This window comes from Spermophilus citellus (assembly GCF_964194105.1).
Source record: "Spermophilus citellus genome assembly, chromosome: 17".
In the NCBI taxonomy this organism is placed as follows: domain Eukaryota; kingdom Metazoa; phylum Chordata; class Mammalia; order Rodentia; family Sciuridae; genus Spermophilus; species Spermophilus citellus.
Window position 1 is genome coordinate 65,863,413 of NC_138199.1, and position 18,591 is coordinate 65,882,003.

The 18,591-nt window shown below is 32.2% G+C and overlaps 1 protein-coding gene across 9 annotated transcripts in view; it reads left to right on the plus strand.

The window, feature by feature from the left end:
- Positions 1–18,591, plus strand: part of CEP112 (centrosomal protein 112) — a gene marked incomplete at both ends in the record, with an annotated part of 491,423 nt that overhangs the window by 85,673 nt on the left and 387,159 nt on the right. For all 9 annotated transcript variants that reach the window (XM_081273022.1, XM_081273019.1, XM_081273024.1 and 6 more), the window contains 4 exons: positions 8,901–8,987; positions 11,633–11,732; positions 14,595–14,713; positions 16,947–17,090. In XM_081273022.1, the coding sequence (XP_081129148.1) occupies positions 8,901–8,987; positions 11,633–11,732; positions 14,595–14,713; positions 16,947–17,090 (450 nt within the window). The remainder of the gene's footprint in view (positions 1–8,900; positions 8,988–11,632; positions 11,733–14,594; positions 14,714–16,946; positions 17,091–18,591) is intronic.

Here is an 18,591-nt window from a genome sequence, read left to right on the forward strand (position 1 = left end):
TCTAGGGTGAGAAGAGACCATGGCAGAAGCCAAGGACAGAAGTGGTGATTGGTGCAAGTTGCCAATGAAAAAAGGATGAAATCCACCTTTAGATCCGGTCACCAAAGGATCTTTACATGGAAAATGATACTAATGTCATTGTGACCTTAAGAATACACTTTTAATAAGAGCAAAAGACAAATTCTGAAGGGAAATGAAGAATGTATGGAATATTTATTGAAAAGTTCATTAAGGAAAAAAGAGAATAATATTCTTGTGGTGAAAGCCCAAATATTTAAACAGCAAGTTCTTCTGTGTAACTCTTAACTAGGATTTTTGTAAGTTCTATTAAATAAAAATCAGTGAGGTAAAGTGTACCTTCAAACAATGGACTTGAAAAGGTAGGAGCTCTGAACTAATTTTAAAAAATTAAAAGAAACCTTCAGAGAAGAACATTAAGCCATGATGTGTTTTATAAGAATGTGATGATTCTGTCCTGTGCCTGTCCCTGCCTCTCTTTCCAGTTGTGCCAGGTTTTCTATTATACACTCATTTATTAAAACCACATGATTATTTATTTAGAGAGCCCATCATCTTTTCCTCATTTGAGTTCTGTTTATGTAATATTCTATTAAAAACAGGTGAACCCTCATTTAAAAAATTACTCAGAATTATATCACTTTATGATGTGGACAGATTCCTGAATATGAATCAGGCCAGACTTTATACCTCCTTGGCCATGTGACCTTGAGCAGTACCACTTTGTGCCTTTATTTCTTGATCTGTAAAATGGGGGCAATAAAAGCACCTATGTTAGAAAGTCATTGTGAAGATTACATGAAATCATGCATATAAACTTCTAGGAACAGTGCTTTGCACATAGTGTGTAATCAAGCAAATGTTGTCAGTTTCCTTTTTCAATTTCTTTATCCCATTTCTTGGTGCTGCTGCTACTGTACCTTCTATGACTACTCCTGTGTCAACAATAGCTATTGCTATTGTTCTTCTACTGCTACTTCTGCAACAACTTTCTTGTATTAGCTTATATTATTGTTTGTTCTTATGATAATAATGTTTCTTAATAATTTAAGTGAGGATTTTTGCTTTGAAATGGCTATTTATATTATTATTTCATCTTTCTATCTGTATTTCTGTCTCACACTGTATAATTTCTGTATGCCTCACTCAGTTTTCTCTTACCCTTTTAAATTGTAATTATCTTCTGTCCCAAGAAAATTTCTGCTAATTTTATAGGTATTTTAAATCTTGGGGTTAATGACTGATAATAGCTATATATAGTAACTTTCCTTTGAGTTTTGCTGTGACCACATGATGGTCACTGATTTTATACCTTTTTTTTTTTTTTTTGCAAAAAAGTAAAGTATAATAATGATGTGAAACTTTTTAAATTGTGCTGGAATCACTGAAAATATTTATTTTTAAAAAATATTTAATTTTTTAGTTTTAGGTGGATACAATATCTTTATTTTATTTTTATGTGGTGCTGAGGATTGAATCCAGTGCCTCCCATGTGCTGTTAGGCGAGCACTCTACCACTTGAGCCACAACCCCAGCCCCTGAAAAAGTATTTATTACTAAACTGTCTTTGGTGCAAAATTAGGATGCACAGAATACTTGTGAATAATACCTCAATGTAGTAGTGATAATTATGTGGTGAAGTATCATTACATTTATCTCATCGATGTTTTTATTTTAAAATTAAAGTTGAATTTCAAGATGTAATGCATTGCTGGTAAAGTTTGAGCCATTTCCTGTAACTATATGTATTAAATATATTCTTTCTATCCCCCAATTCTATAGATTTATGATTGTCCCTTTTTTCTCCCATAAAAATGTTGTTTGAGGCTGAGGGTGTATCTCAGTGGTAGAGTGCTCACCTAGCAGCACATGGGCGGTACTGGGTTTGATCCTCATCATTCACATAAAAATAAATAAATAGATCCTCATTATCCACATAAAAATAAATAAATAGATAAATAAATAAATAAAACAAAGGTACTATGTCCATCTACAATTTGAAAAAATATTTTTATGAAATGTCTCAAATGTGTTATATGGGTACATATTTTATTTTCAATTTTCTGTATTTGTGATTTGTCAGAGATAATTGATAAAAGTAGAAGATTTGAGAAAAGAGACATCAGGATTTGAAAAACCTGAAGACAAGGAAAGAGAATTGATTAACTTAGAAAAAGAATAAATTAGAGATACATGGAATTAATACATTATTTACCTTCTGTAGCTAGCTTCTTTTGCCCAACATAAAGTTTCTGAGATTTTTCCATGTTATTATATGCATCAGCAGTTAAAAAAATTGTTCAGCATTCTGAAATAATGTTTTGTTGTATGGATGTACTATAACTTCATCATTCACTATTCTGTTAATTGACAGTTGGTTTATTTTCAGTTTTGGCTCTTAAGGCTAAGAATGCTATCAAAATTAGTGTGTAAGATTTTTTTTTCTTTTTTTTTTTTTTTAAATTTAAGCTTTCATTTGATTTGGACAAAACTGCTAAAGTGTTTTACAGGTAACTGCCATTTTACCCTCCAATCAGCAGTGAGGGTACATGTTGCTCCATAACTTCACCAACACCTGATATTCTCAATTAAAATTTATTTTAGCCATTTTAGTGGTGTAAATGGTATCTCACTGTAAGTTTTTTTTTTTAAGAAAAAAGTTATATGATTTTTTTAAAGGGCACTTTTTGTTTTATAGAAAAATTGAGCTGAAAGTATACGGAATTTCCAGTTAGCTCACCTTCCCCCTCAACAGTACCACCCTCTAATATTAACGTCTTACATTAGTGTGGTGCACGTTTTACAAAATTGATGAGCCATTACTGACACATTGTTATGAACTCAAGTCCATAGTTTACAATAGGTTCATTCTTTGTATTGTAAATTCTATAGGTTTTGACAAATGCATAATGCTATATATATACCATATAGTATCAAACAGAATGGTTTTATTGCCATAAAAATCCTTTGTGCTCAACCTATTCATCTCTCCTTATCTTTTTTAGATGTCCTATGTTTGTCTTTTCCAGACTGGCTTCTTTCACTAAGCAACTTGCATTTAAGATTTCTTTATTTTTTTCCTGAAGTGCTGGAGATTGAACTCAGGACCTCACACATTCCAGGCAAGCACTCTACCACTGAGCTTATCCTGCTTACCTTCATGTGTTTGTACAGCTTGATCTCATGATTGTTTTAATTTATATTCGCTGATGGTTATCATTATATTGAGCATCTTATCATGCACTTATTGACAATTTATCTTTTTAATATTAAGCATTTGTTTAAATTTTTGCTGAACATTTTAAAGCAATTTCATCTTAGTATTGACCTGTAAGAGTTCTTTTCATATTCTGGATTAAAATACTCTAAAATTTCATCTCACTCCAGTCAGAATGGCAGCTATTATGAATATTTTCTAATTCTGAATATGCAGGGAAATTTTGCTATTGAATCCTTAGGAAGTCTTCCTCTGTCATTATGAAGTAGCCCTTAAGTCTTTTGTTGCAACTCTTTTCCTACAGATATTTTATTGTATTTTATTCTCATGAATGAAAAGAAGTACTTTGTAGTATTTCATTTTATCCTTTAATTTTTAACCTATTTGTGCTTTTACATTTAAAATGGATTATTTGCAGACAACATATACTGGGGCCATTTAAAGAATATTTCATAAGTCAATCACTTAATTGGAATGTTTAGTGCACTTAAATTTAATGTAATCATTATTCATTATGATTATATCTGCCTTCTTGGTATTCATTTTGACTGAGCCCCTCTTTTTCTTTCCATTCCTTCATTGCTCATTTCTTGGCTTATTTTTGTTTATTTACTTTTTTATTATTCCATTTTAACAACTTCTGTTGACTTCTTAGTTATATCTTCTTTTTTTCCTTTAATCATTGTTTTAGGGCTAAAATATGTGTCCTTACCTTATAAAAGTTTATTTATGTCAGAGTTTTATCACCCACACGGAATTTCTCCTACTTTCAATTCTCACTTTCTAAATCTAATAATTTTAAAATAGTGTAATCCAATTTAACCCTACTTCATCTGTGCTATTGTTGTGATGACTCTATGTACATTATAAACCCACATTTCATTGTTAGATTTTTAAAAGAGTTGTCTTTAAATAAAATGATAAGAATATAAAAATAATTTTAACTTATCCACTTTACTATTTCTGCTACCCTTCTTCATGTGTAAGTTTTCATCTCATATAATTTGCTTTCATTCTTAGGAAGATCTTTTAGTATTTCTTTTTATTACAGTTCTATGATAAGTGTTTATTCTTTCAGCATTTCTAAGATATAATTTATTTGTCTTCTGATCACTACTGTTTTATGAAAAAATTTTTTACCAGTATATGTTCCTTGAGTTTTTTGAAGTTATTAGTATTAGCTATATTAAACACTTCTGTGGTAAACAGTCATCTTGAGTTTTATTAATGCCTTTTTAAAAGATTTGTGTCTGCATATGTACAAAATTTCTTTTTGTGCATGTTTATTAATTTTTGTTCAAAGGACATTGTGGAAACTCTGGATTCTGTTATTTTCCTTTATGGAATATTGATTTTTTTCCCATTCCTGTAGACTATTCAAGTTGTGTAGACTTGGCTTAATATTCTATGGGCAAATCTGTGGAAAGTCAAACATGTACTCAAATCCCTCCAATCTAATGAACACAGCTTACATACTGTCTATCTGAGGATCTGAGAGGCTTGCTTTAGCCTTTTGTAGGCAAGTTTAGTGTAGGTTTAAGGTATAGTCCTTATGGTGTTTCAACTGGATGCCCAGGTGTTCACAAGTTTTTAGGAAGATGTCTCCATATTGCTGTATCCTTGGTGTCTCCCAGCCCTGTTTAATAATCCTAGTTATGTTTTTTACCTGTAGCAGCTGTACTCCATTATTCATTCAGTGCCTGCACTTCCAGCCCACTAACTCACAGTCCAGGACTGGCAGAGGAATCTAGCGGGCAGCTTAGACTTCTCCAGTGCTCTGTACCTAAGATTCCTGCTTCTTTAACTGCTGTGAACTCAGACCTCTGCCTTTTCAGCTCAGTGGGCCTGTGGTGCTATACCTGGACTCCAGTTGTACCCAGGCAAAGAGCCATATTATCAAATGAGAAATTTATAGTCAGCTTTGAAATTATCACAGTAATGCCATTTATACCTATATTTTCCCAGTCCAGGATCCAACCCAGGATCGAGCATTGACTTTAGTTGTCATTATCAACTCTCTCCTTTAATCTGAACAATCTTTCTTTGTGTTTCTGAGCTGAAATTGTGGAGTCAATTTGTAGGATCACCATGCTGCACTGCCTGTTGTTCAGTGCCAGAGTACAGTTTCCTCATATATTTTGTCCTATTCTATGCTGGTTTACAGTGGGAGGTTCGTTTGGTACTCTTTTCTTCATTATAGCTTAGGTATGTCTCCAGGCTTTCAAAATTGAAATGATATATATCCTGATCCCAGGAAAAGAACATATAAGTATTGTTTGGTATCAGGATTACTTACAGGTCAAACAAATTAGAAACGTTATATTTAGTCTTTCAATTTCAGTCTTTTTTTGTTAAACTAAAATAAGCAATTTTTTTCTTGTCTTTTACACAAAATGTGAATATAGATTCACACATCTGTATTTATTTAGATCTACATCTCCACCTAAACCTTGTATTTTCATATTATCTTTTTATATTACATTAGTAAGATTATTTCTGTATTTTTTTCTTAAAGTTCTTTTTTAGATGTAGATAGACACAATACCTTTATTTATTTTTATGTGGTGCTAAGGATCGAACCCAGTGCCTCATGTGTGCTAGGCAAGCACTCTGCCACTGAGCCATAACCTTAGCCCACTATTTATGTATTCTGATCCTGATACTTTCTCATGAATCATTCCATAATGTACAGGGCAGAAATATAGAGCTATCTAATGGCATCAAGTTCAGAGTTTCAAGAGAAGAGATACTCTTCTGTTTTTTTTTTTTTTAAGGGATGGTTGTAGGGAAACTTTCTTTTTAATGATACCTTTATAAAATTGTGGTATTCCATATTTTAACAAAGTCATTAAACCTTACATTGAAAATATTAGGACAAGCCAATATCCTTTTACAATGGTGTAAAAAAAGGGCACAGCATCTCGGTAGTGCCATTCTTACTAAAATCTAAGAAATCTGATCATAAAGAAACTTCAGATAAATTCAAATTAAGAAAGAGTTCAGTAATTGACTGTACTCTTCAAAAATTTCAGCTCATAAACACAAAGAAAGGTTGTTCAGATTAAAGGAAAGAGTTGATAACGACAACTAAACTCAATGCCTAATCCTGGGTTGGATCCTGGACTGGGAAAATATTAGCTATAAATGGCATTATTGTGATAATTTCTAAGCTGAGTATAAATTTCTCATTTGATAATATTATTGTGTTAATATTATATTTTCTGATCTTTACAACTATGCTGTTATTATGAAAGATAGTGTTTTTGTTCTAAGGAAATATATGCTCAAATTCTTAGGGATAGAGGCATGATGTTAATAACTTTAAAAATGATTTAGAAAATAATATGCAAGTCTCTTTCTTTCTGTCCTCATCTTCTTCCCTCTCTCCCCACACACACACACACACATATATATATATATATATATATATATATATATATATATATATATGTAGATCTATATATAAAGTCATAAAGCACGTAGGGCAAAACATAAACAATTAATGAATCTCTGAGTAAAAGGTATGTAGGAACGTCTTGGGCTAAATTGAATTTTTCTTTAATGTTACACTGAAGAACAAAAATCTATCATTCTACCATAAATAAAAAGGCACACAGATTTTGAATTATAGCCTTATATTGTAGAAATTATTGGAGAAATAGTTTACTTGGTTCTTGTTTCAGATATTAAGTTGTTTATATTCTTTTCTGTTTGTGTCTTTGCTTCGCTTTCTTCTGCATACTTCTTCATCTGCTTTCTCTTGATGATAGTGCTCTAGAACATTCCAGTTTCTCAGCACAATAGTCTGATGGAAAGTCAAATATATATAAGGAGCTATCCTAAAATTAAAAGAACAGAGGTGACAGGATTTATTCCGTACAACTTAAAAGAATATGTATGGACAGTAGATTCTGATAGAGCTCATTTCTAACTATAATTCTAATCCCACCACATATCATTGTGTGACTTTGGGAAGTCGTCACTTTGATACCACTTCCTCTTCTTTGACTTTCCTTGACCGTACACAGATTTGCTGTCTCTGTTGTGATTCTTGAGAGAATCTGAATAACCACTTATTCATCAGGTAATCAACTGCTTAAGCATATATTAGGTGTTTATTTCTAATTTGGTCAATATAGTTTCAGATGGGACAGGTGAGAGGTGGTGAGTGGGATACCATAGACAGTCACATAGTATTTAGGGCCAACCCTCAGAAGCTGATGATATGACAAGTCCTCTAAAAGGTATTATGGGGACATCTGGCAGTGAACTGTGTCCTCTACACCTGGCCAGTTTTGTTATACTGACTTTTGTGCTTTATTTAATAGACCTCAAAAACACTTCTGTTAAGGATCGTCTTATTTATTTAGATCAATCAGTTCCCTTTCAGCAAAGATAAGGAGGAAGTACCTCATGATTTAGAGGCACAGGAAAAGAAATGTTCAGACTTTTTCCTTTTGCATAGTAAATAGGCAACTGTCTCTTTTACTATTTATAATGGTTAAAAGTTAGAAACTGTGTTATGTAGCTTTTATTTGTAAAATTTTAATTTGGCTGTATGTTTATGTTGTTTATATTAATTTTGTATTTGAAATAAGTGAAATATAAAATGCATCTAAAAAATTTCAAGAAAATATTTTGAAAGTACATTTCTAATATTTTAAAAGGACATTTTTTCTTAAGATTGTAGATGAATATTTCTGCATACTTACTTTGTATACATATTATACTGAGAATGGTCCCTTAAGTTATTCCATTGAATAGAATTTTCAGTCATTGAGGGAAGCATGATTTTCCTTATGTGCAGAAGAGGAAGTGATGTCAAAGTTATGACTTGTCCGAAGTCACACAATTGATATGTAATGGGATTAGAATTATAGTTAGAAATGAGTTCTGTCAGAATCCATTCTTTTAAATTACATATTCTTTTAAATTCTAAGGAATAAATCCTATTACTACTGTTATTTTAATTTTAGGGTATACTCTTTACCAATAAGCATTGATAATATTTTTTCTGGTTCTGCTTAGAACACTGTTGCATGTAGTGTTGGTGGGGAGGACAGGAGCTGTTAAGGGATGCTTGAAAAGATATAAGGTCATTGCCTTGAGGGATTGGTAGTCTGTCATCCCAGGAGAGGGACATGTGTTTCTCAGTAATTTGCTATTTTTAAGGATTTTATGCTCAAACTATCATGTTTTAATATATAGGATACTGAATAATAAGAATATTTAATATTTATTCAAAATAAGAATATTTTGAATGAGAATGTAGATGTGAGCAAAGGAACCAAAGGTTGGAAGAGATCTATTAAAATAAAAAAATATTAAGGGCTAGAATACTATGTGGATGTAAGTGTATAAGCAGAATACCACTATAAAAGGACATTTTTTGTGGGTCATAGAAGGAGGTAGGGGATAACTTAGGTGATTTTCGGTTTTGCCTACAAAGTGAAATTTATTTTAAAAATTTTTAATTAGTTTGGTAGTAATTGAAAGAATGTAGTCGATGTATTTGTAGATGTAGTATGATTGCTAGCACTTGGGCTTCAAGGTAAAAGTGGAAAATAATACTTTTTAAAATGTAGGGCATTATTTTAATTTAATGGTATATTTTTGCCAAAGGGGAAAGTAAATTAATAATACCTTTGCAATATTTTCCTTGAAGTTGGACATGAAAACAAAAATGATGGAAGCAAAATTTCATGAAGAAAAACTTAAACTTCAACAGAAACATGATGCTGATGTCCAGAAGGTAGGGCACATATGCTTATTAATTTCATTTTTATTGAATATTAAAAATATTCTAGATCTTGTGGTGATCCATTTATTTATCTATCTCTCAAACCATCCACTTGTTTGTGTACCTTATGATATTCTATCTTATAAATGGAATTTGCTAGGGTAACCTCCCAGCAGAAGTTAATCTTTAAAATTCATTTGCAAGATGTTTATTTCAGACCTTATATTTATATTTCCTTTTATTTCTTTTACTATTATTTCAAGGTTGGACTTCTTAAGAGTTTTTTTTTAATCTTCATTCTGTCATTACCTTATATAAAAATTGAAATAACACATCACCTGTCTTAGATTTTGTTTCATCCTAATATTCTTTTAGTTTATTGATAATTATAGTTTTCTCTTAATTTAAAAAGCAACTCTTCGACTTTTTTCTGGTTGGTATCTATATTATATACAGATGTATGCACTGTGAAGCTAGAACTGATAGCTTAGGCTTCTTTTTGAGCAGCTTATTGAGATTTAGGTCTTCAAATCTTTTAATCTTTATTTATTTATTTATTTTATTTTTTTTTTAAAGTATATTTATTCTCAAGTTTTAGGTGAACACAATATTTTACATTTATGTGGTGCTGAGGATTGCCCAGTGCCTCGTGCATGCTAGGCGAGCACTCCACCACTGAGCCACACCCGAGCCCCTTAATCTTTATTTTTAAATAAAAATTTTACTTGTCTTTCTAACTTGGTTCAGCAAAAATGATCAACTTATGATTGTGAAATTTGAGTTGAGAGTATATTTTAGTAATATTTAAAATATTTGGTGATAATAACACTTGTGTATTTTAAATACATAAAGTTGATCCAAATAGAAAGTTTGCATATTCTGTTCCCCAAACTGAATAACAGACAGAGGTGGGTGGTGGCAACCATTATGTATTCAAGCTTTCTCAAAAATAGAAAACATATTAGTATTTAGTCAGGTGCATATGTGACTCATTTTATTTCAAAGCAACAAGTAGGAAACCTCTGATAGAATATTACAGAAAAAAATATTTGGGCTGGGGTTGTGGCTCAGTGGCAGAGCGCTTGCCTAGCATGCATGAGGTACTGGGTTTGATCCTCAGCACCACATAAAGATAAATACAGTAAAGGTACTGTGTCTATATACAATTAAAAATATTTTAAAAATTTAATTATTTCCTTTTCTTTTCCCCCATTCAGAGGTCAAAGGCAAATTTTACTTTTTGCTTTGATTTGAATGTTACTTTACATTGTTTAGGTAGAACATTTCTGTATCATAAATTTAAATCAGTGATATAATTTTTATATAACATGTTCAAATGAAATAGAATCTCTCTTTCTGTGTGAACACAAACACACACACACACACACTAAATGGATATAAAAGGTATATTTGGCAAAATCAGCATAATAGAGTTTGAAGTAGGCCTTCTTGGTTTGCTTGTTACAAAGATGTATTCTATGAAAAACATTTAATTTAAAAGTTCTTTCTAGAAATTTCTCTTTTTAAATAAATCCAATGTGAAAAAAGAAAATAGTATCGATAATCTGAATTTCCAGGTGAAATGTAAGTAAAATTCTTGACCTTGTGCCAGATTTGGAAAGTATGTTATTGGTTTGCTCCTTGTATGGCATTTTATAAATGTCACCAATTGGAGAGGAATAAAATTAGAGTATTGTATCTATTTGCATACATTCTTTTCTTTTTTTGCTTCTTTGCAGACATTAGGGTCAAACTTCTTTTTTTATTTACCTGTCAGTCTTAGATGTGAGACTTAAACAAGAAAAGGTAAAATAGAACACTGGTAATAAAAACACTAAGGAAAAGTTGATTAGACATTAGTAGACATCTTTTTTAACATGATTTTGGGTGTATAGGAAATATGGCTCAATCATTAGAAAAGTTGTGGATGTTTGTACTCCTACCTCAATTTGGTTTTCTTTTCCCCCAAGTCAGTACTTTCTCTTGCTCGCTAACTTTCCTACATTTTAGTTATTCCTGTAGTTTTTTTAAAAATGAAGATATGTTCTGACGTATAAAATAATGATTAAATTTATTAAATGATTAAATCTCTGATATAGATACATGTCACTGATATAAAAATTTTGTGCAATTTTTGGCATATTTTGAGCTCATTTTTTGGATTCACAATAGCAGAGCTAGATATTAAAGAAGATTTTTAGATGTCATCTTCCTGTGTATCTGGGAATTCTTGTCATTGTTCATTAAGATGGGAGGAAACTCTGTGGGAGGATTCAGGATCTGCTCAGCTGAAATATGTTCTATTCCAATTCAATGGAATGAATTGTACTATCCCAGCATGTCAAGTTTCTGATGGCTTCTCTCTGCCATTTTATGACAGTTTAATTTCTGAATTATATTTTCGGGAATCATCTAATTTATTATTTATAATCTTCTTAAAAATTGATATGTGAAAATTCCAAAGAGATGGCATACTTTTTCAGATAATAATTATTCTAGCATATTTAATAATTTTTTCAGGGTGCTATAATTTTTACCATTTTGGGGGGAAACCATTTCTGAAATTGACAGAGACAGACTTGCAGATATATTCTGGTTATTTTTAAAATTATGTATTCAATGCCTAATATACTAAAACATTTTACATTTAATTGCAGATTTTAGAAAGAAAGAATAAAGAAACCGAAGAATTGAAAGCTTTATACAAAAAGAAACAAAATGAAGCTGACGAGACTATAAGAAAGCTTGAAAAGAAAGGTTATATTGTGATTTTTTGTAAATCTTTAATAATATTTTTATTTTAGTGATTATCAAATTTGAAACTAAAATTTAATTACTGGCTTTTTGTTGAGTTTTCATCAAATTTATATGGACAAATTTATGTGGGCTTTCATATGACTGGGTATAACAGTGTGTGTCTCTGTGCATACCCATGTGTACACATGAAGTGGTAACAACTAGTATTGTGATTGACAGGTGTGAGGATCAGACCTATGGCTTGCTAGGCAAAGAGAAATATTTTATATAATGTAAAACATATTCCAATTTTAGTAATGTAAATTTTGATAATTAATATTTTAAAGAATCTAGGAGCAATAATATATTGAAATGATAGTTTTCTTTATTTATTCCTTCAGGTTTTAAGTGTTTTTTAAGCAATATTCCCCATTTACACATTCTTGAAGAAGGACAAGAAAACATTTAATCACGGTTTAAATTAACAATGATTATGGGTGAAAACATCTAAATAAGCAGGCAGTCATGGAACAAAGTGTTGTAATTTTTGGAGAAAGGAACTTTTGTAAGATTTTTAAAAGTTTGATAAGATTAAATTAGTTGGAGAAAAGTCCCCCATGTTAGGGTGGGAATGCTAAAATTGGTTAAGTTGTGGGAAGGATGCTGCAAAACTGTTTAGCTAGAGTGAGTAACCTATGCATTAACATAAGAATTTTAAAAGATTCACATCGTTGACTTGGGGCTAGCTTAAGCATGGATTTCAGATTTACAAATTTGAACTTATCTTCTAGATGCTGGGAAGGCAGTGACTTTTGAAGTGTAAACTTTAGGACCTCATATTTTAGGTACTGTAGGTTGGTAATGATGAGTGTGTTGAACATGGAGACAGAATGGGAGGGGGTAGGGAATGAGCATTCCACTCATTAGAAAACATAGGATCTCATTCAGTTGTGCTCTTCATTATAAGATACTGAGATCAGAAAAATACGTAAAGTTCCTTCTAACTCAAAGATGTTCAGGCTTCTGCACTTGTGTAATTTTGCATAAGAAATGATAAGGACCCAGAATATCTGAGGCATGGCAGCGTGAGTTGTGAGAATGGACCTGAAGAAAAAGTTTTGAAGAGTGAGTGAGGATTTGTGAATGATAGGCTATAGGCAATGAGCTAGTGTATAGGGGAAAGGAAGGTTTTCTTCAGGAGTTTGAAGAGCTTAGTGGCTCTCCCCTAGATCACCAAATTTGAATGTGTTTAAGTAATGTTCTTAATAATTTAGGATGGCAGTTACTTATATAAATTAACTAATGAAGTAGACATTTTTAAATTAATTTCCAGCTTTAAATATTGGTGAAAATAATTAGAAATTTATTTCATATGTTTTTCTCCAAATATTATCAGTGACTACAAAAAATAATTTAAATTTATTTCTAGATTTTGTTTCTTACCCTGATTGAAACCAAGTAATTCAGAGATGCTTAAGGTTTAAAGAGAAGAATTTGGGTTCTTAAAATAATGCTTCCAAAGTCTTTTGAATTGTATTCAGATCTTACTTAATGTTGGAATTGTCATGTAAAACATGTTGTAGATGCTAAAGACCAGTAGTAAGTTAATTTGGATTCATCTTCTTCCTTTATGTATTGCATAGTTGAGATTAAGAGTGAAAGAAATTTCTAGAGAAATGTTTCAGAACATTCTGCTGTCTGAAAAATATATTCAGTAATTAAGGAAGGGTATATTGAAGTAAAATATGGAGCTGAATTTGTATTATCCAGATAACATGAATTATTAAACATATTTTCACTTAAATCAGTGACAGTTTAAATAATTTTAGGAAAGAAGATAGAAATAAAAATGATTTATAAGGTAAATATTATTTGTTTATTTCAGTGCTTAGGATCAGACCCATGGCTTGCTAGGCAAAGAGAAATATTTTATATAGTGTAAAACATATTCCAATTTTAGTAATATAAACTGTGATAATTAATATTTTAAAGAATCTAGGAGCAATAATATATTGAAATGATAGTTTTCTTTGTTTATTCCTTCAGTACATAACTTTTGGAGAACTTGCCTGTATGGCTCTGTTATGCCCTGTAGATAAAAAATTGAAATACCTTTTTCCTTAGTGAAAATAGTCTTGTTAAAGAGGAAATAGGCAAGTAAATTCTTATACTGTCATAAGTGACTCAATGGAAAAATATATGTTCTTTTGTGGAAATAAAAAGGAGTTTCTGTTTCTGTAAGGGGAGGAATCTGCTTGGTGAATAGTGCACAAAGAGCTGATTCTTGAATTGAGACTCTGAAAATGAGTGTTTTTTTTTTTTTTTGTTTTGTTTTGTTTTGTTTTAAACAAGGGAGGGAAGGATATTTCAGGTAGATGGGTATATAGATAGTGATTTATGAAAGAATATGTTCTCAAGACTCTGCAGATAGGTTGGTGTATTTTAGAATACAGGTTTAAAATGCCGAAGTGGGAAGAGAAGTGTCCTTAGAATCGTTGGATCATGAGGAGCTGTGATTTCCATGTTAGAGGCTTTTGGCCTTCATCCTTTAGGTGAGGATAATTGTGGAATGATTTTCAGCCTGGGAGAGACATTGGATTTGTATTGTTGAAAGCTCCATTTAAAGCAACAATGGACAACAATTAGCGGTAGAATGTTACTTGAAGATGGCACACTGTTACCATTTTTCAGCCAAGGCTCTTTATGATGTTAGTCACAAATTGAGAAAAAAGGGCAAAGAAAAAGAAAAATTTTAGAAGAAAGAATTGAGAATTCTTGGTAAAAAATTGAATTATCTATTAAGTGGTATACTATATTTTATATCATCAAACTCTTATTTGGTTTCTAGAATTGGTTTAACTATATTTTCATCATTTTTGACAGTTCAGACCCTTATACGTGACTGTCAAGTTATCAGAGAGACTAAAGAAAACCAAATTATAGAGCTAAAAAAGATATGTGAACAAAGTACAGAATTTCTGAATAATGATTGGGAAAAAAAGGTAAGCTGCCTAAAATAGTAATAGAAAATATGAAAGAACATGCTTCAGAGTAATACATTTAACTGTAAAAGTAATGGATTTCACAGAATATATAGAAAGGTATAATAAAGCGAATTAAAATAATTTAAAATTCTAGACCAACTAGAAATAGCTACTGTTAATGTTTTGGTATATTTCTTTTTAGAGGTCTATGGTCTGTAAAGTAATTTTCATTTTGAAAATATTCTTTTGACTTAATTCTTGTATATAATTAATTATCTTATTTTTTTGTCATAGTCAATAGGTTTTTAAGCAAAATTGGTAAGGAAATATCAGTTTTAATCTTGGATTTTGTCCAATATCTTTCTGAAAAATCATACAACATATAATGTAATCCAGACCAGAATTTATAGTCTAAACTTGTTTGGATGTGAACAAAATCACTAGTGCATGGATCATAGCACTGAGATATAGGTGCTATGGGTTTGGCTATGCCTTATACCAGCCAGTTCTCTCATTTTTGAATACTGGACATAATACTACTTTTAAGATGTGCAGTTCAAAAATACAAATAAAATGTATTTAGAGGGACTTGGGGGACTGCCTACAAGTAGTCAAAACTGCATATGTTAATTTGTGAACCAAAAGAGTCTTCTGTGTGGTTACTGCTGAGCCATCCTGAGCCATTTCTCAGTCTTCTGTTTCTCCAGTGTCTTCCTAGTCAAATAAGCATTCACAATGCCTGTGCCATGTCCTTGTGTCTCTCTCGTGTTCATGAATAGTGAAACAAATAGATCATTTAAGCTATTTTGGACTCCAGCTCTCCCTACTTAGTGAGTGGGGTTGGATTCAGGCAGTAAGAATCCCATGCCCTTGAAGAGAACTGAAGGAATGCCTAGAGGCTGAGAGCACAAATTTTTCGCTCTCTTCCCTTGAACTATTCATTGAACCTTGTTTGGACCTTCAGAATTTACTTTTTTTTTTCTTTACCTTAGTTTACATGGATATTTTAAAACTTTATCCATTTGACAAAGATGTGACGTCTTTTTGGAGGTTTGAATGGCAACGAAGCATTTTTTACATTAATATTGTGTAAAATTTTATGCAAATAAGATGAGAAATATGGATAATGTTCCTAATCAATAACAATATAAAAACTTGGAATGGAACCACCATTTGACCCATTTGGCTTATACCCAAAGGACTTAAAATCAGCATATTATATTGATGTGGCCACATCAACTTTCATAGCAGCTCAATTCACAGTAGTTAAAATATACACAATGGAATATGACTCAGCCATAAAGAAGAATGAAATTATGGCTGTTGCAAGTAAATGGATGGAACTGGAGACTATCATGCTAAGTGAAATAAGCCAATCCCCAAATTCCAACGTATTCTTTGTATTCTTTGATATGTAAATGCTGACTCACAATGGGGTGGAGAATGGAGATTCACAGGATTAGACATGCAGAATGGGGGGAATGGAGTGGAGATTGGAATGGGAAAGATAGATAGTTGAATGAATTGAACATAACTTTCCTATATTCATATATGAATACACAACCAGTGAAACTCCACATCTGTACAACCATAAGAATGGGAAGTTATACTCCATGTATATATGATATGTCAAAATACATTCTACTGCCTACATAAAGAACAAATTAGGGCTGGGGATGTGGCTCAAGCGGTAGCGCGCCCGCCTGGCATGCGTGCGACCCAAGTTCGATCCTCAGCACCACATACAAACAAAGATGTTGTGTCTGCTGAAAACTAAAAAAAATAAATACTAAAAAAAATAAAAAATAAAAAAAGAACAAATTAAAAAAATATATAAAGATTACTGTTTCTCTTATTTCAGACTAATATTTTTAAACTGAGGTGTTGTATTATCTGATTTATTTACCCTTTCTACCTGAGGTATGAGATTTCCGTTAATATTTGCTCATTGATTAAAACTTTCAGTTCAGGAAGGCAACTGAAAATGTTTCTTAATTATGCTCTTTATGTGTCATCTTAACTTTCTTGTGGGTTTTATGTTTTTTGTAGTTACATCACCATATACATATATAGTGATATATATACACACAAAAATTGTCTCTCTATATATATTTATGTATAAATATATACATATGCACATCTATTCATCTATCTATACACACACATACAGGAATATTGGAAAATGTTTATTTTCTGAATTGCAAAGTCATCTTTTCCATAGTAGTAAAAGCATCTTGGTTTCATTGTATAGCTCCACAGTGCTGTAGCAGAAATGGAAAAGGAAAAATTTGAACTTCAAAAGCGACACACTGAAAATATTCAAGATTTGCTTGAGGATACAAATGTACGTCTGAATAAAATGGAAGGTGAATACATGGCACAAACACAGGCTACAGTAAGTCCTTTTTTATTTTTTAAAAAAACATTTTTAGAAACTGTCTTCTTAATCTTCATGACTGAATAAAATGGAAGGTGAATACATGGCACAAACACAGGCTACAGTAAGTCCTTTTTTATTTTTTAAAAAACATTTTTAGAAACTGTCTTCTTAATCTTCATGACCTCATGCTTCACTGGTGTGCACTGTAAGTGTGCTGCTGAACTAAGAAAAAGCTTTTTCTTCTAATATTAGTCAGCTTTTTATTGCTGTGAGCAAAATGCCCCACAAGAAAAATTTAGAAGAGGCAGAGTTTATTCTGGCTCACTGCTTCAGAGGATTAGTCCCTGGTTAGCTGAGCCCATGGCTCTGAGGACAAAGTGAGGCAGAACATCATGGCAGAGGGGCATGGCGGAAGAGTGCTGCTAATCTCATGGTGGCTGGGAAGCAGAGAAAAAAGAGAAAGGTCCCCAGAGAAGATAAACCCTTTCAGGGCAAACCCCCAGTGACCCACCTCCTCCAGCCACACTTCACCTACCTGCACTTCCCACCCTGCTAGTCCATTCAAACTAGGATGGACTGATTAGGTCACACTTACAATCCAAGCATTTCAATTCTGAACATACTTGCTTTAACAGGAGTTTTTGGAGGGAGATACCTTGTATCCAAAATGTAATACATTCCTACTTGCTGTAGATTTACGTGTGACAGTGGACAGTTAGTTCCTTGAAGGGATTTTACTCTAGAATGTTGGATGCCATTTTTATTTTAAATCCTCAGAGGGTTTTACAAATCTTTCTCCTTCTTTCCCCTGTTGTTGTTTAGTTCAGAGATAATCTTTCTTTCTTTTAAAAAATTCTTTTTAGCTAAACTCTTGGTTGATTTCTTTCTGAAAATATTTAATGCTACTGTGATAGTCATAAAGGAAGATAGGAATTGCCTGACCACTCTGACAGATTTCCTTGGTAGATGATCTTGACTAAGAAACCGTGCATCCATCACTTGGGCAAACCGGAAAAGTTCCCTTTAGTAGGAAGGTCACCATAGCCGGACTATCCAGCACAAAGGCCATGGGCATTATCCAAAGTAACGTGGAGGTTCCCTCCAGAGAGCCTCCTCATTGAACACACTGGTGTAGAGTAGGGGTCAGAGGGAGTGAATTCTTCAGCCTTGACTTCCTAATCCATAAGACTGGTAGGTTCATCTACATGTATGGATCAGGGCTTCCCTTATCCAAGGCAAGTGTACCTCATCAATCTGGTTACTGATGTTTAACATGACATCATAGCACTATCCAGAGTTGGATCCCAGGCATCAACCCACTCCTCATTTATCATTCACAGCTGCCTCAGCCAGATGGCTGGGTTCAAGTACTTTCTTGAACTTAACACTGTGGAATTTGAATAGGAATCAGTTACCTCAGCATATGATAGATATTGTCTTAGTTACCTGGGCCCTTAGACAAGTCCTGTCTCAAAGGGTAAAAGAAATGGGAAGTGATATACATAGTGGTTTGGAA